General features: G+C 32.4%; 1 protein-coding gene across 3 annotated transcripts in view; it reads right to left on the bottom strand.

Annotated features, from left to right (window-relative positions):
* Positions 1–23,160, bottom strand: part of GNAS (GNAS complex locus) — a 292,099-nt gene that overhangs the window by 82,010 nt on the left and 186,929 nt on the right. For all 3 annotated transcript variants that reach the window (XM_051976658.1, XM_051976659.1, XM_051976660.1), the window contains exons 3-4: positions 6,767–6,821; positions 6,560–6,679 (exon numbers count right to left, since the gene is read on the bottom strand). In XM_051976658.1, coding sequence (XP_051832618.1) covers positions 6,560–6,679; positions 6,767–6,821 — 175 coding nt within the window. The remainder of the gene's footprint in view (positions 1–6,559; positions 6,680–6,766; positions 6,822–23,160) is intronic.

Genomic DNA, 23,160 nt, shown 5'->3' with positions numbered 1-23,160 from the left:
AAATGAGAAACCGGGACCTTAATCAAGTAGATAATATCCACAGCTTCATCACAATACACAGTACATATTCCTAAATGGAAATCTGGGCTTCCCAAAGAGTAGGTACCAATCAGAAGTATAACTGGAAACTGGCACTTCGGTAAAGAATTTGAGGATGGGGAGAACCTAAGATTTGATGAAAGCTGATAGCACTATGGTGCTATCTAGAGATAGAAGGGATCCCAGAACTTAGCCTAATCATTATTTTTACAAATGAAACAAATGGGATGCTAAATAACTTGACTGAGTCATATAAAGAGTAAGTATCAGAAAGAAATCAGATCCACTGGCACTGCCTCTTATCCAATATACCATTAAGCAAATGTAAGGTAGAGGAGAGTGAGAATTGGTCATTATTTGCTTTAAGTTTTCTTTTTAAAAAATAGCCTTCTATTTTTCAAAATACATGCAAAGATAATTTTCAGCATTTGCTCTTGCAAAACTTGTTCCAAATTTTTTTCCCTCCATCCTCCCCTACCCTTTCTCTTAGACAGCAAGTAATACAATATATATTAAACATGTAGAATTCTTTTATACATATTTTCACATTTATCATGTTGCACAAGAAAAATCAGATCAAAAAGAGAAAAAAGAATGAGAAAGGAAAAAAAAACAAAAAACAACAACAAAAGATGAAAATACTATATAATGCTCTACATTCAGTCCCCATGGTCCTCTCTCTGGATGCATATGGCTGTCTTCATCACAAGTCTACTGGAATTGCCTTGAACCACCTCATTGTTGAAAACAGCCAAATCTATCAGAGGGGATTATCTCTTAATCTTATTGCTATGTACAATGTTCTCTTGGTTCTATTCATTTCACTTAACATCAGTTCATGTAAGTTTCTCCAAGTCTTTCTGAAATCATCCTGCTGATTGTTTCTTATAGAACAATAACATTCATATATCATAACTTATTCAGCCATTCCCCAATTGATGAGCATCCCCTCAGTTTCTAATTCCTTGCCACTACAAAAAGGACTGCTACAAACATTTTTGCACATGTGAGTCCCCTTTCCTTTTTTTTTATGAACTCTTTGGGATACAGACCCAGTAGAGATACTGCTGGATCAAAGGGTATGCACAGTTTGATAGTTCTTTGTGCATAGTTCCAAATTGATCTCCAGAATTGTTTGCTCCATTCACAACTCCACCAACAATGTATTAGTGTCACAGTTTTCTCACATGCCCTCCAACATTTATTATCATCTTTTCCTGATATCTTAGCTAATCTGAAACTTGCAATTCTAGAATCAATAGTGATTTAGAGCATTTTTTCAAACGACTAGAAATATTTGCTACAGGTTTTAAAGAGGGTACACAGCATGTGTACTGTTTTTGCTATTAATCCATCCTGTCCAGTCCTCCTCCATCCAAATCTCTAGGCCAGGTAGTAGCATAGGAAAAGCCACCCAGTGAATAGACATGATGCAGGATAGGGGTGTGTTGGTCATGGAATTCTGGAGATGGCAGTTAACTACCAGGTAAAGGAGAAGGCAAGTAAACAGGAAAAAAAAAAGGAATAGTGTTTCCCCATGTATTATTAATGCTAGGTCACAGGCACTGCTACTTCTGACAATTGTATTATAATCTAAGAAAATTAATGAAGTCCTCTTAAGATTGAATGCTACAATCCACAAAAAGATTAAGGTACCATACTGAGAAAATTGAATTTTCTTGATAAATTTTAGTTTATTAAATAAAAGTACATCTTAACTTCATGTTTTATCCGAAAAACAGAGACTGATTCATGCTAAGTTCTAAAACTACTTTGGGCTATAAATTAGAATGAAACTAAATTATTGTGACTACATTCTTTCCTTAGAATTCATTCAAAATTTGTCTTCCAAAATAGATACTTAAGTGTTAAAGGGATAGGTTCTTAAAGGCTTAATTAAATTAAAACAAATGTTAGCAATTATCTGAATATTTGGGTATATATACTAAAATAGCAACTAACAAAAATCAGTATCCTATTTAAAAGCAAGGCTTTCAAAATGAAATTTACTTGAAATGAATTTATTTCCATTTTTGTAGAACTTAAGAACAGTTTTCTTTAAAGACATTAGAAAAAGGAGTACTTTCTCAACACTGTACTATGTACAACACTACTTATACTATGTATAATCAAATGGCCAAAAATTAGTATCTTGAGTACTCAATATCATTTTAGTGTCATGCCTTTAAAATTTTATGTTCAAGTAAGCACTTTTTAGCTTCAAGGAATTTCAAAATGGGATGCAAGTAGTCAGTTAATAATATTATGTTTAGGCAGAGAAATATTTTTAACTTATTTACTAATTTAGAAATAAGGTTAAAATATAATGGCAGAGCAATTACTCCAGATAAATGATACTGAAACTACCCACCTTCTGATAGGTAATAGATTAATGTGAAGAATAAGACACATTTTTGGAAATAACCAATATGGAAATTAATTTTGTTCAACTATGATATTCATTATGAGGTTTTAGTTTTTGTTGTCAGAATGGGACAAAGGGGAAAAGAGAAAAGAATAAATGCTTAATAAAAAATTAAACTTAATAAAAATCATAATTCATACTCAAAAATAAAATAGCTATTCTATTTTTTAATAAGCTAGAAAATTATAAATATTTCCAAATTTAAATTAAGGTTTAAATCATATTGAAACCTAAATGTTTTAAAATTTTTTCAATGATTTTAAATAAGATTACAATTCACAAAAATTCAAACATGCGTACTCAACATATTTCAGTGACAAATTAAGTGGAGAGAGTTACTATATTTTAAATGAAAATCACAAGTGATTCCAAAATAGTTAGGAAAAAGAAGTCTTGTTTGGACTATCTTCTAAAAAGAAGTTAGGGAAAATATATCAAAATATTGAAAATGGAACAAAATATACTCCAGTTCAACTAGGAACTGAAATAGTTTAATCAGTTGAGACTTCTAGGCCCCACTTCTCCATGAAAAAGATTTAGAGGGTAGAAATTTTTCAACTAAATAATAAGGGAAAACCCTCCAAAAATACATTTTCAGACATAGGACCTAAGTTTGGAGAGGTTCACCACTAATTTGGCTATGTGGTGGCGAATTTTTATGAGGCAGGAATTCTCAAAAGCCAGTTACTAAGTAAATTGTGATCTCCACCAGTATCCTTTGACAATACCAACTGCCAATTGATACTAATGGCATGCAAGCCATTAAAAGTACAAAGTATATTCTAAAGAAGAAAAAAGAGACAGCATATGGCAGGTGAACCAAAATATCACCATGATTTTGACCATCACCTTTTCTTTAGGACTCCAGGCAGCCTGGGACCTTGTGCTAAAAAGCCTGAGGAATAGCAGTGTCTACAAGTCACTGCTCCAACTTTCAGTTGGCCCCTAAAGTTGTTCTCCAAGGGAGTAGTCCCAACAGAAACCGGATCTGTCAACTTTGTGCAGGTGCTAAAGCTTCTGTCTCCACTACTTAAGACAGAGAAACATTTTGCCCTCTCCTCCCCTCCATTCTTGGCATATCATTAAAAAAAACCAATCCATATAGTTTTGTCAGTTAAAATAATATTAAATGAGATTAATTATTCTGCCCTACCATCATCTTAAGGACAATGAATTTTTCTAGCTGCCTTTCAGCTGAACTCTGTGTTATCTTCCTCATTAGAATTTGAGTTCTAAAAGAACAAGGACTACTTTTAATCCCAATATCATAGAGATTGACTTAAGTTTTTTCATTCATTAAAGTTATAAATTGCTCACAGTATTGAAATCACAGATTAAAGGTTCCCATCTCATAAATACCTAATAAGGATTCTTTAACTGTCAAATGTTTTATATTCTAAAACACATGTATTTGCTATAGGCATAATAGTGGATATTGAACTAAGGCAAAAGGACTTACAAAAATCAACTAATCCTAAAAACTATGTTATAACTCACATTTATAGTAAGAGTTATGATGGGTAAGTGATCATATCTGACTACATACAATATAAACTATATAAAAAATAAACAAATATAAAAAGGAGTGCTAATAATTAAAAAGATCTTTGCATCAATTAATAGTTTAAATTATAAAATGTACCCATTATCTTTTTGCCAAAAACAAAATTCATGGAAATGTATATAAATGATTTTGTGGGAAAGTATTTTAATATGGTTTCTCAATTTCTGTTTCTACTGATTTGTGGAATATTGTAGATTTGTGAAATCTAAAAATCTCTTCACATTCAAAGTCATTCTGTGTGCCCCACCTTAATAAAAATCTTGCTCTGGCACCTCACAGAATAAGAAGACAACTTCACTAGTGAATTAAACTTGTCTCCTAATCTGTTTCTTGCTTTAGCCAAGAATTAAGACATTTAGATCAGACAAGAATAGATTTCCATCCTTCTTCTCACGTATTTAAATCAGAAATTTTCCTTATGAGCCTTTTTTCAATTAGAAAAACTACAATGATGATAATCTAGATGCTACTATTAAAGTTCTACTCTGTTTTATTGTCACGTGAGGTAACCCTGGGATTCCGACAGCAATGAACAAGCAGTAGATATTGTTATTTTGTGTATGATCTGAGGACCAGTATAGATATATCCTAAGAGACCACAGAGTGATTAATTTCTTAATGACAACCAGTGGCATGCTGATAAATCTTTAGCAAATATCTCTCAAAAATGAATTTATTCAAAAAGTTTATTCTAAATTGTTGACATTTTCTTTATCACTTTTAAACAAGACAAACAAGAAAAAAATAAATCAACATCTGATTTGTAGCATTTTCTGATTCTGAGGTAACACTAAAATTTAACAATTAGCTGTGAAATCTGGTACAAGTTGGCTCCAGGATATCTCTGATACAACTCTCCATGACTATTATGCTATTAAGTTATAATTTATGTCAGGGAAGGAAATGTCCAAGCAATCATAGGTTCCTGAAGCACTGAAGAAGTGATATCTTTGATGAGTCGTTTCAATGTAAAGGCTGACACATCTCTATGACTTTAGTGATGTATATATTTTCTCCAAGAAAGAATAACACAATCAAATTAGGTTATTTCATTTCTTGAGACTCTTATATCACCTCATAAATTCTAGGGGTAAGATAGAAAAAGGGTTCCCAACATGCAATTTTTAGCTGATATTGGTATTGTCAACTTTTATTAAAATTTTTACATTTTAGTCTCTTTATTTTATATCCAGCATACATTTTGAGCTGGTGGAATAATATTAATTTGTTTTGCTTATTTACAAATAATTACATAGTATATAAAAATGCCAACTCCACCTTGCCACTACTGTGGCTAGTTGTCTTGAGATATCAAACAATGTTGAGGAACTGAAAGAAAACAATCAGGCTATTCTTCTTCTCTCTACTTAGTTGATTCAATACAAGAAGAAGGTACTGGGCCTTGTTTTTAAGAATATGAAAGATACATGGTTGCTCCAGAAACATTAAAACAACAGTGAATATAACCAATCTTCTAACAGATGTTTGGTGTTATCCTTCAGACATTGTGATGAAAAAATTGGTTTCTAGCTGAGTCCTGGGCATCCCCAAATGAGACAGTGCTCCCAGTGAGATTAGCAGCTGTCAATTTTACCTATATTAGAAATTTTTTAGAAATTACTATCCCAAGTGCTTTCAAATAATAGGACCTTAAATATTTGTTGCACTGAAATAAAAATGCAACTATCATGAAGCTACGATTTGGTAGAACTAAATGATCTAGAATAACACCAGATGACAAATGGATGGAAAGAGATCAAGGCCCTCTGTGTTTATTATGAGGCTGATTAAGAAAGTAAAAATGACCCTCCCAATGATAAAAAATATGTTTATACTATGTAAACCATATTCATAATACCTGACCAATATACATATGAGCATAGGATCTCAAAATGACCCAGACCGTATACAATTAATGTCACAGTACAACATAGGTAGCTTTTAAGTTGGAAGAGGCCCTATAAATCTAACTCCCTCATTTTACAAAAGAAGTTAATGAGAGCTAAGGAGGATAAAAGTTGTTCAAAGTTACACAGATAGTAAATAACACTGCTTGGATTCAATCCCATGATTCCAAATCTAAGGCTTGTTCAAAAACTTTTTTTTAAAGCTAGTCATTAAACCACTTCACAGTTAAAGCATTATGCAAATTCTAAAAAAAAATTGGAAAAAATTCTCCCAGGGCATATTTGCTGTTTAGTTGAAGAAATACAGATCTCTTGAGTGCATATTACACAGAGAAACAAGAAGGTAAAGCTGGCCTTAAAACCAGGAAGACCTAGGTTCAAGCAGAACCTAGGAGACATAGGCTGTGTCACAATGGAAAAATCATTTAACATCTCAGTGACCTAAGAGATGTTGTATGTTTCAGAAAAGGTATCAATTTGTATTGCTAGAGGGAATTTCCTTTCTTGCGAGTGCCTTGTATCAAAATCATAACACAATGTATTATATAACTACACATTTTTAAAAACCTCAAGTAATGTAACCAATGGAAATTCTGGCATAGATTAAATAAAAGCTTTACTTACTGGTGGGAAGTCAAAGTCTATCTGGTTAGCTAAGTTTAAAATGTAGTCAATTCGAAACTGATTCTCTGGATTGGCTAGCTCAACTGGAGGTGCCAAATTTCCCATTGCTGTCACTATTGTCTGAAAACAGGTAAAACAAACATTTCAGTAAACAATCAGTTAAATAGCATTGTTTGAAATAAAAAAGGGAATAGATTGTATACTTACCTCTATAGCTTCTTTAATATTATTTTTGATATCTTGAATTTTCATTTTTTTCTCCCTATAAAAAAATAATTGCAGTACTTTGTTTTAGTAGGTTTTCTTTGTGGAGTAAGAAAAGATATTACAATTAAAATGATTTCATTTTGTTTTTACCAATAAACATTTGCATGTTTGGCCATGATCTTAAAACAAAATTATCTTGAAATGGCCAAATCATTCCAGTTTCAATATTGTCCCCTAACAGTGTATGAATTAAAATGCTCATACAAAAATTACTTGCCTTGAATGAAAAATTTATAGTAGTAGTAACATTAAATAATGTTATTTAAAGAGATTTTGTTTCCTTTGTGTACAAAAGACTAATATCTGAATGATGTTTACAAAGGCATAAATAAGTAAAAAGGAAAAGTAAGATAAATTTTCATGATGAAAAAGACTAAAGAAAAGGATAATTTTAAAAAGGGGAAATCAAAGATTAATAAGAAATCAAATATTAATAAAAATGAACTGAAAAGAGAAATGAGAGCAAAAGCAATTGAAGAGGACAAATGCATTGTACACCACCTACATACTCAGTTATATAAAAATGGTTACTATCAATGAGATTTTGATATAACTACTAATTTTTCCCAAGAACATGAAGAACTAAATAAACAAATAAGACAAAAATTAAGGCTACAACACTACATATTGAATTTTGTTCACTTTTTTTCTTGATAAGTTAGGCTTTGCTTGTTGGAAAGTATACTTTATATCATAACTCATATTAGCATTTCTGAATATATACTGAGAACTAGGAAGAGTTTTTTTGGGGGGGTTATTTAAATTCTATTGAATTTAGTTTCACAAAACTTAAGAGGAGAAAACTGGTATGCTTAAGTGTCAAACTACATTATAATTGAGAAGACACAAATAAGATCATATGAAAAATTATTCATATAACAAACTGAGAAGCACAAAATTAAATTTGTATTTTAGCTTGCTTTGACCTTACATGTTTACATAATTTTTCAATTTCTCTAAGAGGAGAAAATTGGCTTTAATTAATAATTAGTAAGTCTGATAATTATTTACTTCTAAAAGATAATAATTCTATATTTATAAAATATTTCCCTCTCTTCACAGTCTTGTTTTCAGAAAAACATACAGAGAATCATAAAAACACAAATAAGCCTTTAAATCAAAAAGAAAACAATATAAAACTTTAATATTACTAATGATGGTCTTAAAGTGAAATTCTGTATGTATATAGATAAAGAAATGTCAATCTTTCAATTTACATGTGTATCTCATCAGGAAATAGGTTCATTTTTCTACTTGAAACTTTTTCTCTCTGGGGTGGTGAAAATATCTCAAAAGTAAATGGTAAATTTGATTGAATAACCAGCAAATATAATTGCATACATAGTACCCTGTACCTTAATAATATTGTTTCAAATTCTTCATACAGATGTAAAGAAATGATAAAACTGGAGTTTTTTTTTAAACAAAATTCCATTCGACCTAAGAAATGGAGAGATAGATAACCCTTTAATAAGAAGAAAATTGATATTTTCCTAGTCATTCTCAAATTTTTACTTTCTTTCATGCCTCCTTTTAGCAAAAATCTATTGAGTACCTGTGATATGTATAATGTTGTAGGGAATTGAATGAATTAATATTCAATAAATAGGTATCTCCCTGCTCTTGGGTCTTTCTTTGGGTCATATGAAAGGTCCTATCTTTGGGCTATAAAACAAAAATTAATAAAAGACTATTGCTCTTCATAAACAGGAGGTTTTTAGCTAATAAGCTTAAAAGGCCTGACTGGATATAGAATTTTGCAGTGCTCAAAAATCCCAGAGTATGGAATAAGAACTCACTATTTGACAAAAACTGCTGGGAAAATTAGAAAATAGTATGGCAGAAACTAGGCATTGACCAACATCTAATATTTTATATCAAGATGAGGTTGAAATGGGTTCATGATTAGGCATAAAAAGTGATACTAAAGCAAATTAGGAGAACAAAGGATAGTCTACCTCTCAGATCTGTGGAGAAGGACGAAATTTATGGCCAAAGAAAAATTAGAGTACATTATGAAATGCAAAATGAATAATTTTTATTATATTAAATTAAAAAGGTTTTACACAAACAAAACTAATACAGACAGGATTAGAAGGGAAGCAGAAAACTGGGGGGAGGGAGGGGGAGGAGGGCATGTGGAATTTTACATCCAAGGGTTCTGATAAAGGCCTCATTTCTAAAATATAGAGAATAGACTTAAATTTGTAAGAATACAAGCCATTATAAATTGATAAATGGCCAAAAAATATGAACAGATAATTTTCAGACAAAGAAAACCACTTCTAGTCATATGAAAAAAAATTCCAAATCATTATTGATCAGAGAATGCAAATTAAGGCAACGGGATACCACTACATACTTCTCAGATTGGCTAAGATGACAGGAAAAGATAATGATAAATGTTGGAGGGGACATGGACAAACTGGGAAACTAATACGTTGTTGGTGAAGTTGTGAATGGATCCAACCTTTCTGGAGAGCAATTTGGAACTATGTCCAAAGAGTTATCCAATCATACATACTCTTTGATCCAGCAGTGTCTCTACTGGGCCTGTATACCAAAGACAGCATAAGAAATGGAAAAGGACCCACATGTGCAAAAATATTTGTTGCAGCCCTTTTTGCAGTAGCAAGGAACTGGAAATTGAGTGGATGCCCATCAGCTGGGGAATGACTGAATAAATTATGGTATATGAATATTATGGAATATTATTGTTCTGTAATAAATGATCAGCAGGTTGATTTCAGAAAGGCCTGAAAAGACTTACATTAACTGAGCTAAGTGAAGTGAGTAGAACCAAGAAAACATTGTACACAGCAACAACAAGATTAAGCAACAAATAATTCTGATGGATGTGACTCTTTTCAACAATGAAGTAATTCAGACCAATTCTAAAAGACTTGTGATGGAGAGAGCCATCTGTATCCAGAAAAAGGATTGTGGGGAATAAATATGAATCATAACATAGTATTTCACCTTTTTTGTCGTTGTTGGCTTGTTTTTGTTCTCTTTCTCATTTTTCCCCTTTTTGAGCTGATTTTTTTTTTTTTTGTGCAGCATGATAATTGTAGAAATATATGTATAGAATTACACATGTTTAATACATATTGAATTAAAAGCTGTCTGGGGGAGGTTTGGGGAAGGAAGGGAGAAAATTTTGGAACATAAGATTTTGCAAGGGTGAATATTGAAAACTATCTTTTCATATTTTTTTTGAAAATAAAAAACATTATTAAAAAAAAAGAAAAAAATCCCAAAGTATACTTAATTCTACTTAAGTTTTCCTCAACCTAAAAGCTAATAACATTCAAGAATAATCATGTAAATTCCCATTTATTTTAATTCTTTAAACATTATGGAAGCTAAAAATATAAAGGGACATACATTTTTAGAAAACCCATATTGTTTAATGAAAATATAGTTCATTCAATAGCCAATATGATTTATTTTTTTAGTTTCAAAGTTCAGAAGAAAAAAAAAGAATTAAAATCTTAATAAGAACTAAGGGAAGAAAAAAAAACAAATATGTATTTATTCATAACATCTCTTCTATTTTTGATATTTCTACTTTAGACAGGTTAAAAAAAAGAATTCAAGCAATCATCTAGACTCTGATCTATGATCATCTTTCCCCATTTTCATTAATCTTTACCACTTTCCCCCCTTATTTATGGAATAACTGTGATACAATGTTATGAAGAAACAAAAGATTACAGAATGATCCTACTTTGGACATTTACTTAGCTGTGTGACCCTGTTTAAGTCACTTAACCTCTCAGCCTCAATTTCCCCATTTGTAAAATGGGGATAATATTGGCACCTAATTCACAGGTCATTGAGAAAATCAAATGAAATAATATCTATGAATGCTTTACAAAGCACACTATATTGTTATATTATTAAAGTCATCTAATAAGAATCCCCTTTTTAAAAAATGAGAAATCATTCAATTCCTGGACTTCAGCTCAGGAAATTTAAGTAAGTATATAAGTCATTGTTGTAACAGATAAGAATCTGGTTTTCCTAATACTCTATCAGTGCTCTTTCCATTGCACTAAAAATTAAATGTAATTTAGAATTTTTGTTTTCTTTTATCCTAAAAGTTATATTCCTGCTAAGTGCCATTTTTAGAGAAACAATAAGGAATTAACAGAGAGTATATTTGTGAAGATATTAATACCAGTGTGATCGTGAGGGAAGAAAATAGAAATGCAAGAGTGTTGCTTACATTTAGGATTCCCTCTCATTTCAAACAGTAGGTATGAATCTCTGGTAATCCCATCTTGCTGCCCTGAAGATTTCTTTATCTATATACACAGCACACAAAATTTGGCAAGCCTGCTCATTGACACTCAACAATTTACTGTACTAAATGCCCTATACCATCAGTGAAAAACAGATGAAAGGAAAGCAGAGAGAGAAGCAATAAAAGTTCAAACTTAAAAACTTAAATATTCCACTTGCCAGAGGTCCAATGTGGACAACTAGGAATTATGGACATAATTACAGTCAGTTCTGAATTGTGTATTATGATTCAAAAGCATACCTGTAACTCAGTGTTTTTTTTTTAAACTCTGAAGACACATTCCCACAAAAACAAATGTATGAAATAGAATTTTCAGATTAGCATACAAAAGCATGTTAAGAATAAATATATCATCTATATCATATATGAAATGAAAATAGCAACAAGGAAGAAAAGTTAAGGGAAAAAAAGAAAGCAAAATAATCTTAGCATTCCAAATTGGAGAAGACCAGCAAAAGCAAGTCAAACAAGCAGTGTTTGGCTAAGGGTATTTAATTCAGGAGAAGAAAGGGTCATATGAGTCTACCTTGAGAGATTATCTGAAGTGAATGAATTAAGCTGTAAGTAGTTATAGAAAAGAAAGGAAAGAATGTAGCAGCATATCAGATGAACTGACACACAAGGGTAAATCAGATAATTTCCCACGATGTGACCACCAGGTGGTACCACTAGTCCAGGGCAGCTTGGCTGCTGTATTAACAGCAAGCAGAACATGTATGCATTCACGCCTGCCTGCGTGTCTGTTTTGTCAGTCTCTGTAACTATCTTTTCATTCATCTATCAAAGAAAAAGAGGGTAGGGAGGAGGCAGGATGAAGAACTACAAAGTAACTTTGGAATAAATGAGAAGAGGTAGGAAAGAAAAACACTGCCCAAGCCGGTGCCAAACCTTTTAAAATTAATTTGTATCTATCAGGTAGTGAAGTGGCACAATGAATAAAGTGCCAGCCCTGGAGTTGGTTAGATTCATCAGTTCAAGTATGTGTTTAGACATTTACTAGTTATTTGACCTTGGGCAAGTATTTAACCCTTTTTGTCTTAGTTGCCTCATCTATAAAATGAACTGGAGAAGGAAATGGCAAACCACTCCAGTATTTTGCCAAGAAAATCCCAAATGGATTCATGGAGAGTTGGAACACAACTGAAAAATGACATATAATAATACAACAAAATTCATATCTCTCAAGACTAAAACAAACAGTAAAATCGTGTTATTCTAAATTACCTTATGCTACAAAATCAATCCAGCTATAATCAATAACTCTTTTTAATAATGCTGTCACATTAAGGCTACAGCTTTAACACAGTATAGTAAAACTTATAGAGTTTATGGTGAGTAATTAATGTCATATATTAACATCATATATAACCCAGTGTTACCACAAATTCCTTAGTGGTTTAAGAAACCTTTAATCAATAAATCATTTAGTAATTATTATCATTTTGAAAAAAAAAATATGGTCCCTAGTCCTAGTCTCATTGCCACTATGTTCTCACATGACATAATGTTGTGGATATACGAATACATTTTGTAGTCTTTCACCAGAGTAAATTTTATAGTAATATTAAAGTACTTAATTGTTTGCTCTCTTGACATTCACTTCAGTTTTAAAAATGAAAAGATTTCATAAACATCTTCTACTTAGCATAAATGCCTTTTTCTAGCCTCATATTTCTCCTCTTTAACTATTGATTTCCCCATATTTCACTAAGAATCACAGAGTTTTAGAATTTGAAGACACCTCCGTTAAAATATAAGCCATGTGTGAAAAAAAATCACCACAACACACTCAATAAGATATCATCCAACATCAGTGTGAACACTTCAATAAGAACAAATTTACTGGCTCTTAATTTTAAGGGTTTTTTTTTTCCCCTTCAAATTTGTCTTTGTGAAATTTTCACCCAGAGCTGAATACAATATCCCACATGTGATTTAATCAGAGTAGGGTAAAACAAGATTATCATTTTCTTATTCCTAGAAATTATATTTTTCTTCAGACAACCCAAGAACATACTGGTTTTTTGGGCTAATCACTATAGACTCTTGTGAGAAAGCATGGTGGCACCCTGGATAGAATTTGAGACTTAGAGACAAGACTTGAATTTGAATACTACCTCAGACACTTACTGTGTAATTCTGGGAAATTTATTTAACCTCTCCACACCTTAATTTCCTGATCCTTAAAATTAAGTTAATATTAGAAAGCAAAATATGGATGCTTATGTATCCTAGTAGAATTTCATTAAAAAAAACCCCAATAGATTACAAGGAGTCAATAATGCTATACAATACTCAAAGCTAATGTAGTTTTAGGTTGTATCTATGAATAAGTATTTAGAAATGCCTACCACACACCACAGCCAGTGTGCTAATAGTCTCACAATACAGGAAAAAAAAAAAAGAAATGATCTCTGTTCTCAATGACCTTGCATTCTAACTGGAATCAACATGAACATGTAATGAACATGTACGGATACATAGAAAGCACATACAAAACAGATTAAAATGTAAGTATGTGAGGAAGGGAATTAAAGCAGTAGCAGTTAGGAGATTCAAGGGAAAAAAAAAAGTTCCATGACTAAGATCACTTGAGCAGGGTCTTGGAAAAAATAGGTATTCTAAGAGACTGCAAGTGAGGAAAGTGAACATTATAGATATGAGGAAAACCCAAGATGATAGTGTTATGAGTGTAAAATAACAAGAAGACCTTGGAGTTTCGAGTAATATGTAAGATGGCTGGAAAAATGAGATGTGGCTAGGTTGGAAAGAACTTTAAATGTCAAAAAGAAGAAAGTATATTTGATTCTGAGGGTAAGGAATAATACTAGGGCTTATTGACAAAGAGGGGACATAATCCTGTGCATAGAAAAACCACACAGGCAATTAGGCAGCAAATGGGATGAAATGGGATGATACTTAAGATAGGGAGATCAATTAGGAAGATATTGCAATATTTTAATTCAGAGATAATATGGGCTTGAAGTTAGTTATGGGCTGTCTTAGAATAGAGAAGAGGAATGTTATGGAAGTATTAATTATTTGATAATTGATTGGATATATGTTGGGCTTAGGATGAGAGTAGGATGGTGAACCTCTTTTGATAGTGAACCTCTTTTGGTTATATTTAGTATGGGATTCCTACGTGAATATTTGAAGTGCATCCTAAAGAGGAGCAAAGTATCCAGAATTAGGGAACTGAAATTCCTGTCTTTTGCCCTAATCAGACCAGAACTATGTTTAATTCTAGGGACCACATTATATAAAAGGAAATGTTATGTTGGCAGCAATCACAGAATGGCTACCAATAAAGTGAAAGACTTAGACATCATTCCATAAAGTTCAGATAAAATAAAGTGACAAAATTTTAACCTGGAGAAGAAAGTTGGGAGGAATACAAAACCCTTTCTTCATCTTCCTCCTACCTTTTCAGCTCTCCTGGCATGATAAGGACAAGATCAAGGATCACTTCTCCACGCTAACAGTGAGTTCTTCTATAATAGTGATCTTTGAGCAAAGTCTGTGTACATTATAAAACTGATCTTTGTTCATGTAGAGAATCAGAGATTTCATGAATCCATTTAGATTCACAAAGAAAAAGATATTTGATGGGTAGCTGATATATATGAAGTACTGCTTCTCTAATCTGAAAAGATTAGGAAAAAACACACCAGCCTATCTTATGCAATAGAATACCAAAAAACCCTAAAGTATATAAGTGATACTCTCACCCCCAGAGGAATTTTATTTAGATGTCAATATTGTATTCAGTTAAAAATGTTTCATTTGTTTACAATTCTCAATTTTGGTCTGGAAAAATTTATGTGTAATATTATTTCTCCATTAAGTGCTTTATGTTCTGTGTCACAACTACTAGTAACTATTATAATACATAATTTGAATTTCAGGATTTCTTTACCCATATGTAATAGAAAAGAGAGAACAGTTAGGGAACTTTTTCAGTAGAGTGATGAAAGAAATCCCTGAACTAAGGTTGTCAGTGGCAACTGAAAGGAAAAGAGAGAATATAAAGGAAAAATCACAAGAACTAGATTGTCTTGTCAATGTGGGAGATAAGGGTGAAAAATGATCAAAGTTGACTTAACTTTCAAGGCTAGGTTACATCATTCTGTTGAAACAGAAAGATAGTACCCTTACTAGAAATAGAAAAGTCAATAATAAGGCTCTGTTGGAAGGTAAGTGATTCAATTTTAAATATATTCGGTTTGAAGCAATGGAAGAACATATAACTGAAAATGTTGATAATCCAGTTATAGAGTTCAGGGAAGTCTTAAGGATTTGGAAATCCATCTCCAAACATGAGGAGAAAGCAAGGAGAATATATGAAATCTCCTAAAGACAAACTAAGGGAAGAAGCTTATATTTGATTTCATTAGGTGACAGGAGAAGGAGAATTAATAAGAGATTGTTACTGGTAGAAAGAGAGATGAGAGAACAAGTATAATGTAATCATGGAAGTCAAAGCAATTAATTTTTTTTCTTAATATCAAGTAAAATGAGCATTTTCATATATACTGTGCAACAGAAAAAGAATGGTACCCCAGACTCTTTTAGAACTTCCTTTTCTTTTTTGCCTTTGGTGGTTTCTTCTGTTCTTTTCTGTGCATTTAAAAAAAAATTCCAGTTTTCTTCCTTCCCACTCCCCTATACTTTCTTTCTTCCTGTTTTTCTATGTTCCTACTTTCTATTTACGACTTTCAAAAAAAAAAAAGAAATTAAGAAAAAAAGGACAAAATCCTTGTAATAAATATGCATGTTCAATTAAAGCAAAATCCCACATTCATCATATTAAAAGATACATGTCTTATTCTGCATGTAAGTCAAGAATTCCAAAGGAAAAAAACGAATTAAGTAAGCATTTTAAGAAAAGTTAACAGAAACTAGTAATATTTCTTTTTCTATTAACTAGCACACAATTGACCTTTCCCCTAAGCATTTTTCATATGCAAATCATATGAAATTCATGAAATAATTACCACATTAATTCTGATTCCATTAGTACTGATTCATGGGCAGTTCAAATTGCAAATGTGTTTTGGATTGTTACTATCATCATAAAATTAAATTTCATCTGTTTTCATACTGAATCAGGAATCCTGCATTTCTCTAAGTTTCACTTCTACTTTACTTTTGATGACATTAAATATTGCTTCACACACTGTGAAATTCTTGTTTTTTTCATTTAGCAACTTCTGAATTTACCCAACATTTTCATCAGATCAGTTTTGATGTTTTCAAATGTTCTGACCCAGGTGAGTAAATGTGATACACCCATATACACCAAATATCTGAAAACTGCACACTTTTTCTGCTCCATTGTTGTTAACTGTGTGTTGGCTCAACTTATCCTACAGATTGGCAACAAATTGTTCCCTCTCAGAGAAGCACTCTAAGCTATAGACTGAAATCCTTCTGGTAGTTATTTTGCCTTGGAGAGCTGCTTTTGTTGAATGAGAATATTTAGCTTGGAAAGGATAAGTCTATAATCAGTCCAGCATTTTGTGCCACACATTACTTTTGTCACTCTCACATCCTATCTCTTCTTACAATTATGGAGTATATTAAATGCCAATATTTGCTATGAGAGTACATCCATGAAGTTTTATTGTGTTTAGGTAAATATAAGATAGCATTGGTGATGAGGTCATACAAGTCTTCAATAGTAAATAACCTCTGCTATTACTGTTTCTAACTCTATTCTTCCTAACTACTCCTTGCCATGTCTGGTAGTCTGAGCCTATTCTTGCATTAAAATAGCTCAGAATTATAAATCTGTCCTCTTTTGGCACATTGATGATAAGAGTTTCCAAGTCTTCATAAAAATTTTCTTTGATTTCATCAAAGTAAGAGCATAAGCACTGATGTTGACAGAATAGCATTTTCCTGCAAGTGACAATCACATTGTTATGAGCCTGTCATTCAATCTTCTTGGTAGGTACACAAACTTGTTGACTAGATTAGTATTCTTTTTTCCTCCCTAAATTTATTTTATTTGAAGAAACAGAATAAGAAAAAAGAAAAACCCAGCAATACAAAACAAAATGAAACAAAGGAAAAGACAAAAAAAAACCAAACAATTATCATGTGCCCAGCAGAACATCAGGGAGGATTCAAAATATATAACAACAAATACCAATTTAAGACTATATATATAAATAAATAATTAGAAGAAATTATATTCATGAGTTGTCCATTTTTTCTTTACTTCCTTATAAATTGTTCTTTTTGTTCTCTGCTGTACACCTTTTAAACTTTATTTTCCCCTGCTTTTTTACCCTTCCCTGTCCCTAGGCAGGCCATAGTTATTGATATATACATATGAGCTACAAACACAAATACACACACACACACACACACACACACACACACACACCCCTCTCACATACACATATCTTTCCTATCCCTGCTGACTCATTAAAATTCAGCTCTATAAGTTGGCTTCTAATTACTTTACCCTCCCCCCATCCAGGGATCTCTCCCTTGTCATCTTCCCTCACCCTTTGCTTCCTCATCCACTATCCATTCCCCTCTTATTTCTTTAGATTTTGGAGGGTGTTATATCCTTCATGGTATATATGTAATGTTGTCTATTGAATCCATTCCTAACGTAAGTACGTTTTCAGAACTACAAGTCCTCCTCTCCCCTCTAATGATTCTTTGTCTATTCTTTCTCTGGACCTCATTAGTGTCACTCAATTACACTTTTTATCTTTACTCTGACATTCTTTTGAGCTTATCCTACTGCTTATATAAATCTTAAACATAAAACATAGATTTCCATGTAAAAAAAAAAACCAAACAATTTATTCATGCTGAATTCCTTAAAAGTGATCTTTGACATTGGCTCTTATATGTTAAATTTTCTGTTAAGTTCAGGTTTGCTTGATATAAAGTCCTGAAAAATCTGCAAGTTCATTAGATGTCTTTTTTCACATTCAAAATAATAGATAATTTTGCTGGATATGATATTTTTGGCTTCAGACCTAGTTCTTTTGCTTGTCTGTAGATATGATTCCAAGACCTCAGATTTTTTATTGTAGCCACTGCTAAATCTTGTACAATTCTAATTGTAGCTCTAGTGTATTTGAATTTTTTTTTTGTTTGTTTTTTTTTTGTTGTTGTTGTTTTGTTTTTGTTTCTTGCAAAATCTTCTCTTGATCTAGGGGTTTTGAAATCTGGCAATAATATTTCTATGTGTTTTCCATAAAGGATCTCATTGAGGTGGTGACTGATGGATTTTTTTTTTCTATTTCTATTTTCCCCTCATGTTCCATCACTCCAGGATAATTTTCTAGGATTATTTCTTTTTCAGTCACAACTTTCTGGCAGTCTAACTATTCTTATATTTTCTCTTTTTGATCTGTTCTCCAGATCTGTTGTTTTTCTTATGATATGTTTCACATTCTGTACTATTTTCTTATTCTTTATAATGTTTTGTTATTTCTTGGTTTTTCATAGCTTCATAGACTTGTCCTTACCCAATTCCAATTTTCAAAGAGTTATTTTCATCTTTGAGACTCTGTCCCTCCTTTTCTAAATGCTTAAATTTTTTTCATAATTTTTTTGGATGGTTTTTAATTTTTTCTTCTGTTTTTCTTCAATGTCTTTCATTTGGTTTTTTAATTCTTTTTTTAAAAGTTACTCTGGGGTAGAAGCTTTTTTTTTTTTTAACTAAAGTTCCTTCTCTAAAGAGGAATTCCGGTTCCATAATATCTTTCAATGGTGGGGTTTTGGGCGAGCAAATATAATAAAGATGACAATACTACCTAAATTAATCTACTTATTTAGCGCTATACCAATCAGACTCCCAAAAAACTACTTTGATGAATTAGAAAAAATAACAACAAAGTTCATATGGAAAAACAAAAGGTCAAGACAATGGTGGGGGGTTTTTTCTTCTTTACCGGTTCACTTTTTTTTAAAATAAGAGGTAGTATAAGCACCTCTAATTGTGGAGTGAGGTGATAGTGCCTCAAGCTTCCCTTCAGCTCTCCATTCTGAAAAGGAACCCTAATCAAAGAGTTCTACCCTCCTGTAAGTGTCCATAGCCAGCAGTGCTTTTACCCAGCTGTTTCTACACTCACCAGGTGCTGGTTTCTTCTCTCCCACAGCCTCATCTCAGCAGTACAACCATGTTTGGTGTTCTTAATCAGCTGAGGTTCACTCTGTCTTCCTAGACTCAAACCCCCACTCCACAAACCCCTACTCCAGTCCAGGAGGTGAAAGTTTCTGTGGTTCCTGCTGAGGTTCCAACCACAATTAGATAGCTTGAGGGATCCCCACTTGCTGTTTCTGCGGAGCTAGTGCAGAGTGTATGCACTTCAGACCTGATCTGGGATCTTTCTTCAGATCTTGTGGGTTAGGAGGATCCCTGTTCTGCCCGAAGTCTTCTTGATTTTCACCAGTCTATGTTCATCCTGAGATGCAAATTTGTTGTATTTGTGGAAAAAACCTGGAGAGCTTGAAATTTACTTATCTACTCCACCATCTTCCCAGAATTCTCCCTGACTAGATTAGTTTTGATTGTAAAACCTACACCAGCTTTATGGCCTTCCCCTTCACTGCAACCATTCCAGAAAATAAAAAAAGTATATCCAGTTCCTACTTCATTAAACTGGCTTTCATTTGCCAGTCTTGTTTTGTTTAGGGCTGCTATTTGGATGCAATAGCTGCTGAGTTCCCTTGCAACAAGAGCCATGTCTTTTAGGTCTACTGGAATTTGTATTGTCTATAAGTGTACATGCTTTTCACATACCATGCTCATGTACCATGAGTAGAATCATCTTTGCAGAAGTTTTTGTAATTTTTTCTGTTTCAACCACAGGGTGGGGTCCTCATCTGTTGCAGCAATCAGGCCAGGGTTGAATATGCAGACAATTTTTAGGGCACCTTTTCCAGCCCCTTCCTCACATCAGGAAGTGAACAGTGTGATTTAAAAAGGCTACTCAGATACCCAGGGAGCTGCCAAATCTTACTGCTGCTTCCAACTCTATGGCCTGGACAGTCTGTGTGCAAGGTTGTACAGCTCCCAGTATTTTCACACTTACTGCTTCATCACTTGTGTGTCACCACAGGACACTGATAGGTAGAAATGGTAAAATTGTATGGTAAAGGCTTCGGATTTGTGTAAAAATTGGTTTTAAGTGAGGCAGAGTAGCATTAATTCAACCTCACTCTGTCTCATTACTATCCCTATCCAGTGGTAAAACAAAATCAAGATGATTGGTGATGGCTGAAGATGCAGTGGATGACCCTGGCGTCTTTGATGTCTAACCGAGCTCTAAATACTCCAGAGTGCTTGCCTTCATGGCTATTGGAACAAGTTGTTCTCATTCTCCCATTCTACAAGGGGAAGCCTTCATGTGCTTGGTGTAGATGCCCTGCCTAACTCACCAATGGATTTGAGACCCCTTGGTTACCCTCAACCTGGTTTAGTACATAAATCAAAAGAGTTTATAAGGGTGTGACCAGTGTGTTCGATATAGCTTCTTGGAAGCTAAAGAGTTAGGTGAATTAGGTAGACACCAAATGTGGAAAGCATATTTGAAAAAGACTTAGCATTTCTCACACCAGAGGTATTAGTTTTCTCTGAATACTTCCTATACCAGCTCTCTCTTATAATAAAAGCAATATCCCAGCAGCATTAAGCCAATGAAAAAATATCATAAGCAAAAGTTTTTTTTAAGGTTAGTAACAATCAAAGAACCTCAAATCTTTTTTTTCAAAGTTTAGATTCGTTTTTAAAGCTTTGAACACTAGGAAAGTACAAAAGTAAAAGTAACACCAAACAACAACAGATGTTAAATTCAATTTTAAATTATTTTGATTTTCCTTGAATCAGTTCTTATTATATCAAGATTGCAGAATGCTAAATGATGAGGGCACCAAATAAAGAATAGAGTAAATTATGAGAAGAAAAATCTATTTTTTTTCTTTGACTTCTCTCAGGATTCTAGGTCTCAGTCCCATTATTAAATCTAATATACCCAATGTATCCAGTGATTGGTGGAGAGTGAGGATTAAAGGCAATTTATTTATAAAGCCAAATCTATCCATCTTGTAAAATGAAAATTTTAAGGCAAAATGTTATTTTGATAATTCTTTCACTATGATTGTTTTATATCAAAACTGAGTTAAGTATAATATTCTCAGATTTTAATTAGCACAAACCCTTCCAAATAAGCCTTTATAACAAAACAGAAGTCAAGTATATTAATTATTTTTATAGATTAAAATGGTTTAAAGATTAAATTTGAAAATCACCAGAGAGTTATGATTTGATAATAAGACTTTATAAGAATTAATTACAATGGCCTAAGATCTAGGAATACAGGAAGGAATAGTACTGAAAAGAAAAATTCTTCTTATATAACATAAATATATTTAAATTTAGTGAGGTAAACATAAAATAAGAAAAATAGATATTTGTCCTGAGAGCACAAACTACTTGGAAAAAGAATTGCCAATTTAACAACAGATATTAGAAAAACTAGAAAGTAAGAATATTAATATAAGCAGAAAATAAGATTTAACAAGCACATGGTATCAGAGAACACAATGATTTCCAAGTGGATACCTGATTTACCCAATTCCACTGCTGAATGACACAGAAGCTTTAACATATTCCACTTCTGTCCTGAGCAAATTTGCCCCTCTTTAGAAAGCTTGGTGGTTGTCTATTTTCAGGGACTCACCAAACAGATGCTAGACTTAATTTGGATACACTGTCTAAACCCACTCTATCATAGAATTCCATAATTCTCTCATAGTTTCATGTTCTCTGAGGGAGAGATTTCCTAATTAAAAGACTGATATCATAAAAGAGAAATAGACTATTTCCGCTACATAAAACAAAAACAAAATCAATGAAGCTAAATAGCAGAAAGCGTCAATTGAGAAATTAATAATCTTTTCAGAAAATACTTGATAAAATTTGGATATCTATAGGAAACTAGAAACATATTAGAGTAAGAATTATTTCCCAAGTGTAGTGAAAGAACAAGAACAGTTTTCAAAAGAACTGTAAACTATCAAAGATCATATGAAAATATGATTCAAATCACTAATAATTAGAGAAATATGAACTAAAATAAATCCTGGATTTCATTTCATAACTGACAAATTGGCAAAGATGACAAAAATATGAATAACCAAACATGAGGTATGATGAGGAGACAGACATTGGTCTAAGCACTCTGAAAAACAATTTGGAATTACTCAAGAAAAGTCATTAAAATATTCATACACAAAGAATCTAAGGAGACAAAATACAAACATCTCAGAACATACAGAATGACTGCAATAATACAAAATAAAAAGTTCTAAAATAAAGCTGAAAGCTATATAATTGAAATGAATAATTTTGGCTTAAGAGATGAGAAAATTCACTTAATTCCTTTCTGTGGAGAGGAGTTAACTGTGAGCATATAATGCTGAACATGTTGTCTGACATATTGCTTTTGGATTGCTTTTATTTATTTTATCTCTGGGGGATAAGGAAAGATGGTTAGGTATGAAGTTTATTTAAAAATGACTGATATAAAACTAAAAGATAATTTGATTTAAAAAGCTTTTAGAAAATGATGTTTGTGTTTCAGGAGTACTAGTTTGAATTTCCTCAATTCCCTGTTAAACCTCTTGATGCATTTAGCCACCTCTCTCCTCTTCAAAATGAAAAAGATGGCCTTTTTTCTTGCCTAACCTAACCCTTCTGCCTGAACCCTCAATGCAATCCCACTGCATGTTCTCTTGAAGCTGCACCATGACTCTCTTACTTAGCTTCAGTCTAATATGAAAGAAAACAGCTATTGACAAAATGACAAAATATTTAAGTTTGGATTTGACTTCATATCCTGACTGTCACATAACGTTTAGAAAGTCACTATCTATCTAGTAAAATAAGAGCACTGGACTAAATGACAAAGTTTCTTCTTGCTTTAAATCCTGTTTTAAAGGTGATGAATCTAAGGTTCAGAGAGGTTAAATGGCCACAATTATACATTTA

Source organism: Antechinus flavipes, chromosome 2 (assembly GCF_016432865.1).
Source record: "Antechinus flavipes isolate AdamAnt ecotype Samford, QLD, Australia chromosome 2, AdamAnt_v2, whole genome shotgun sequence".
In the NCBI taxonomy this organism is placed as follows: domain Eukaryota; kingdom Metazoa; phylum Chordata; class Mammalia; order Dasyuromorphia; family Dasyuridae; genus Antechinus; species Antechinus flavipes.
This window is presented reverse-complemented; position numbering and strand designations above follow the sequence as displayed.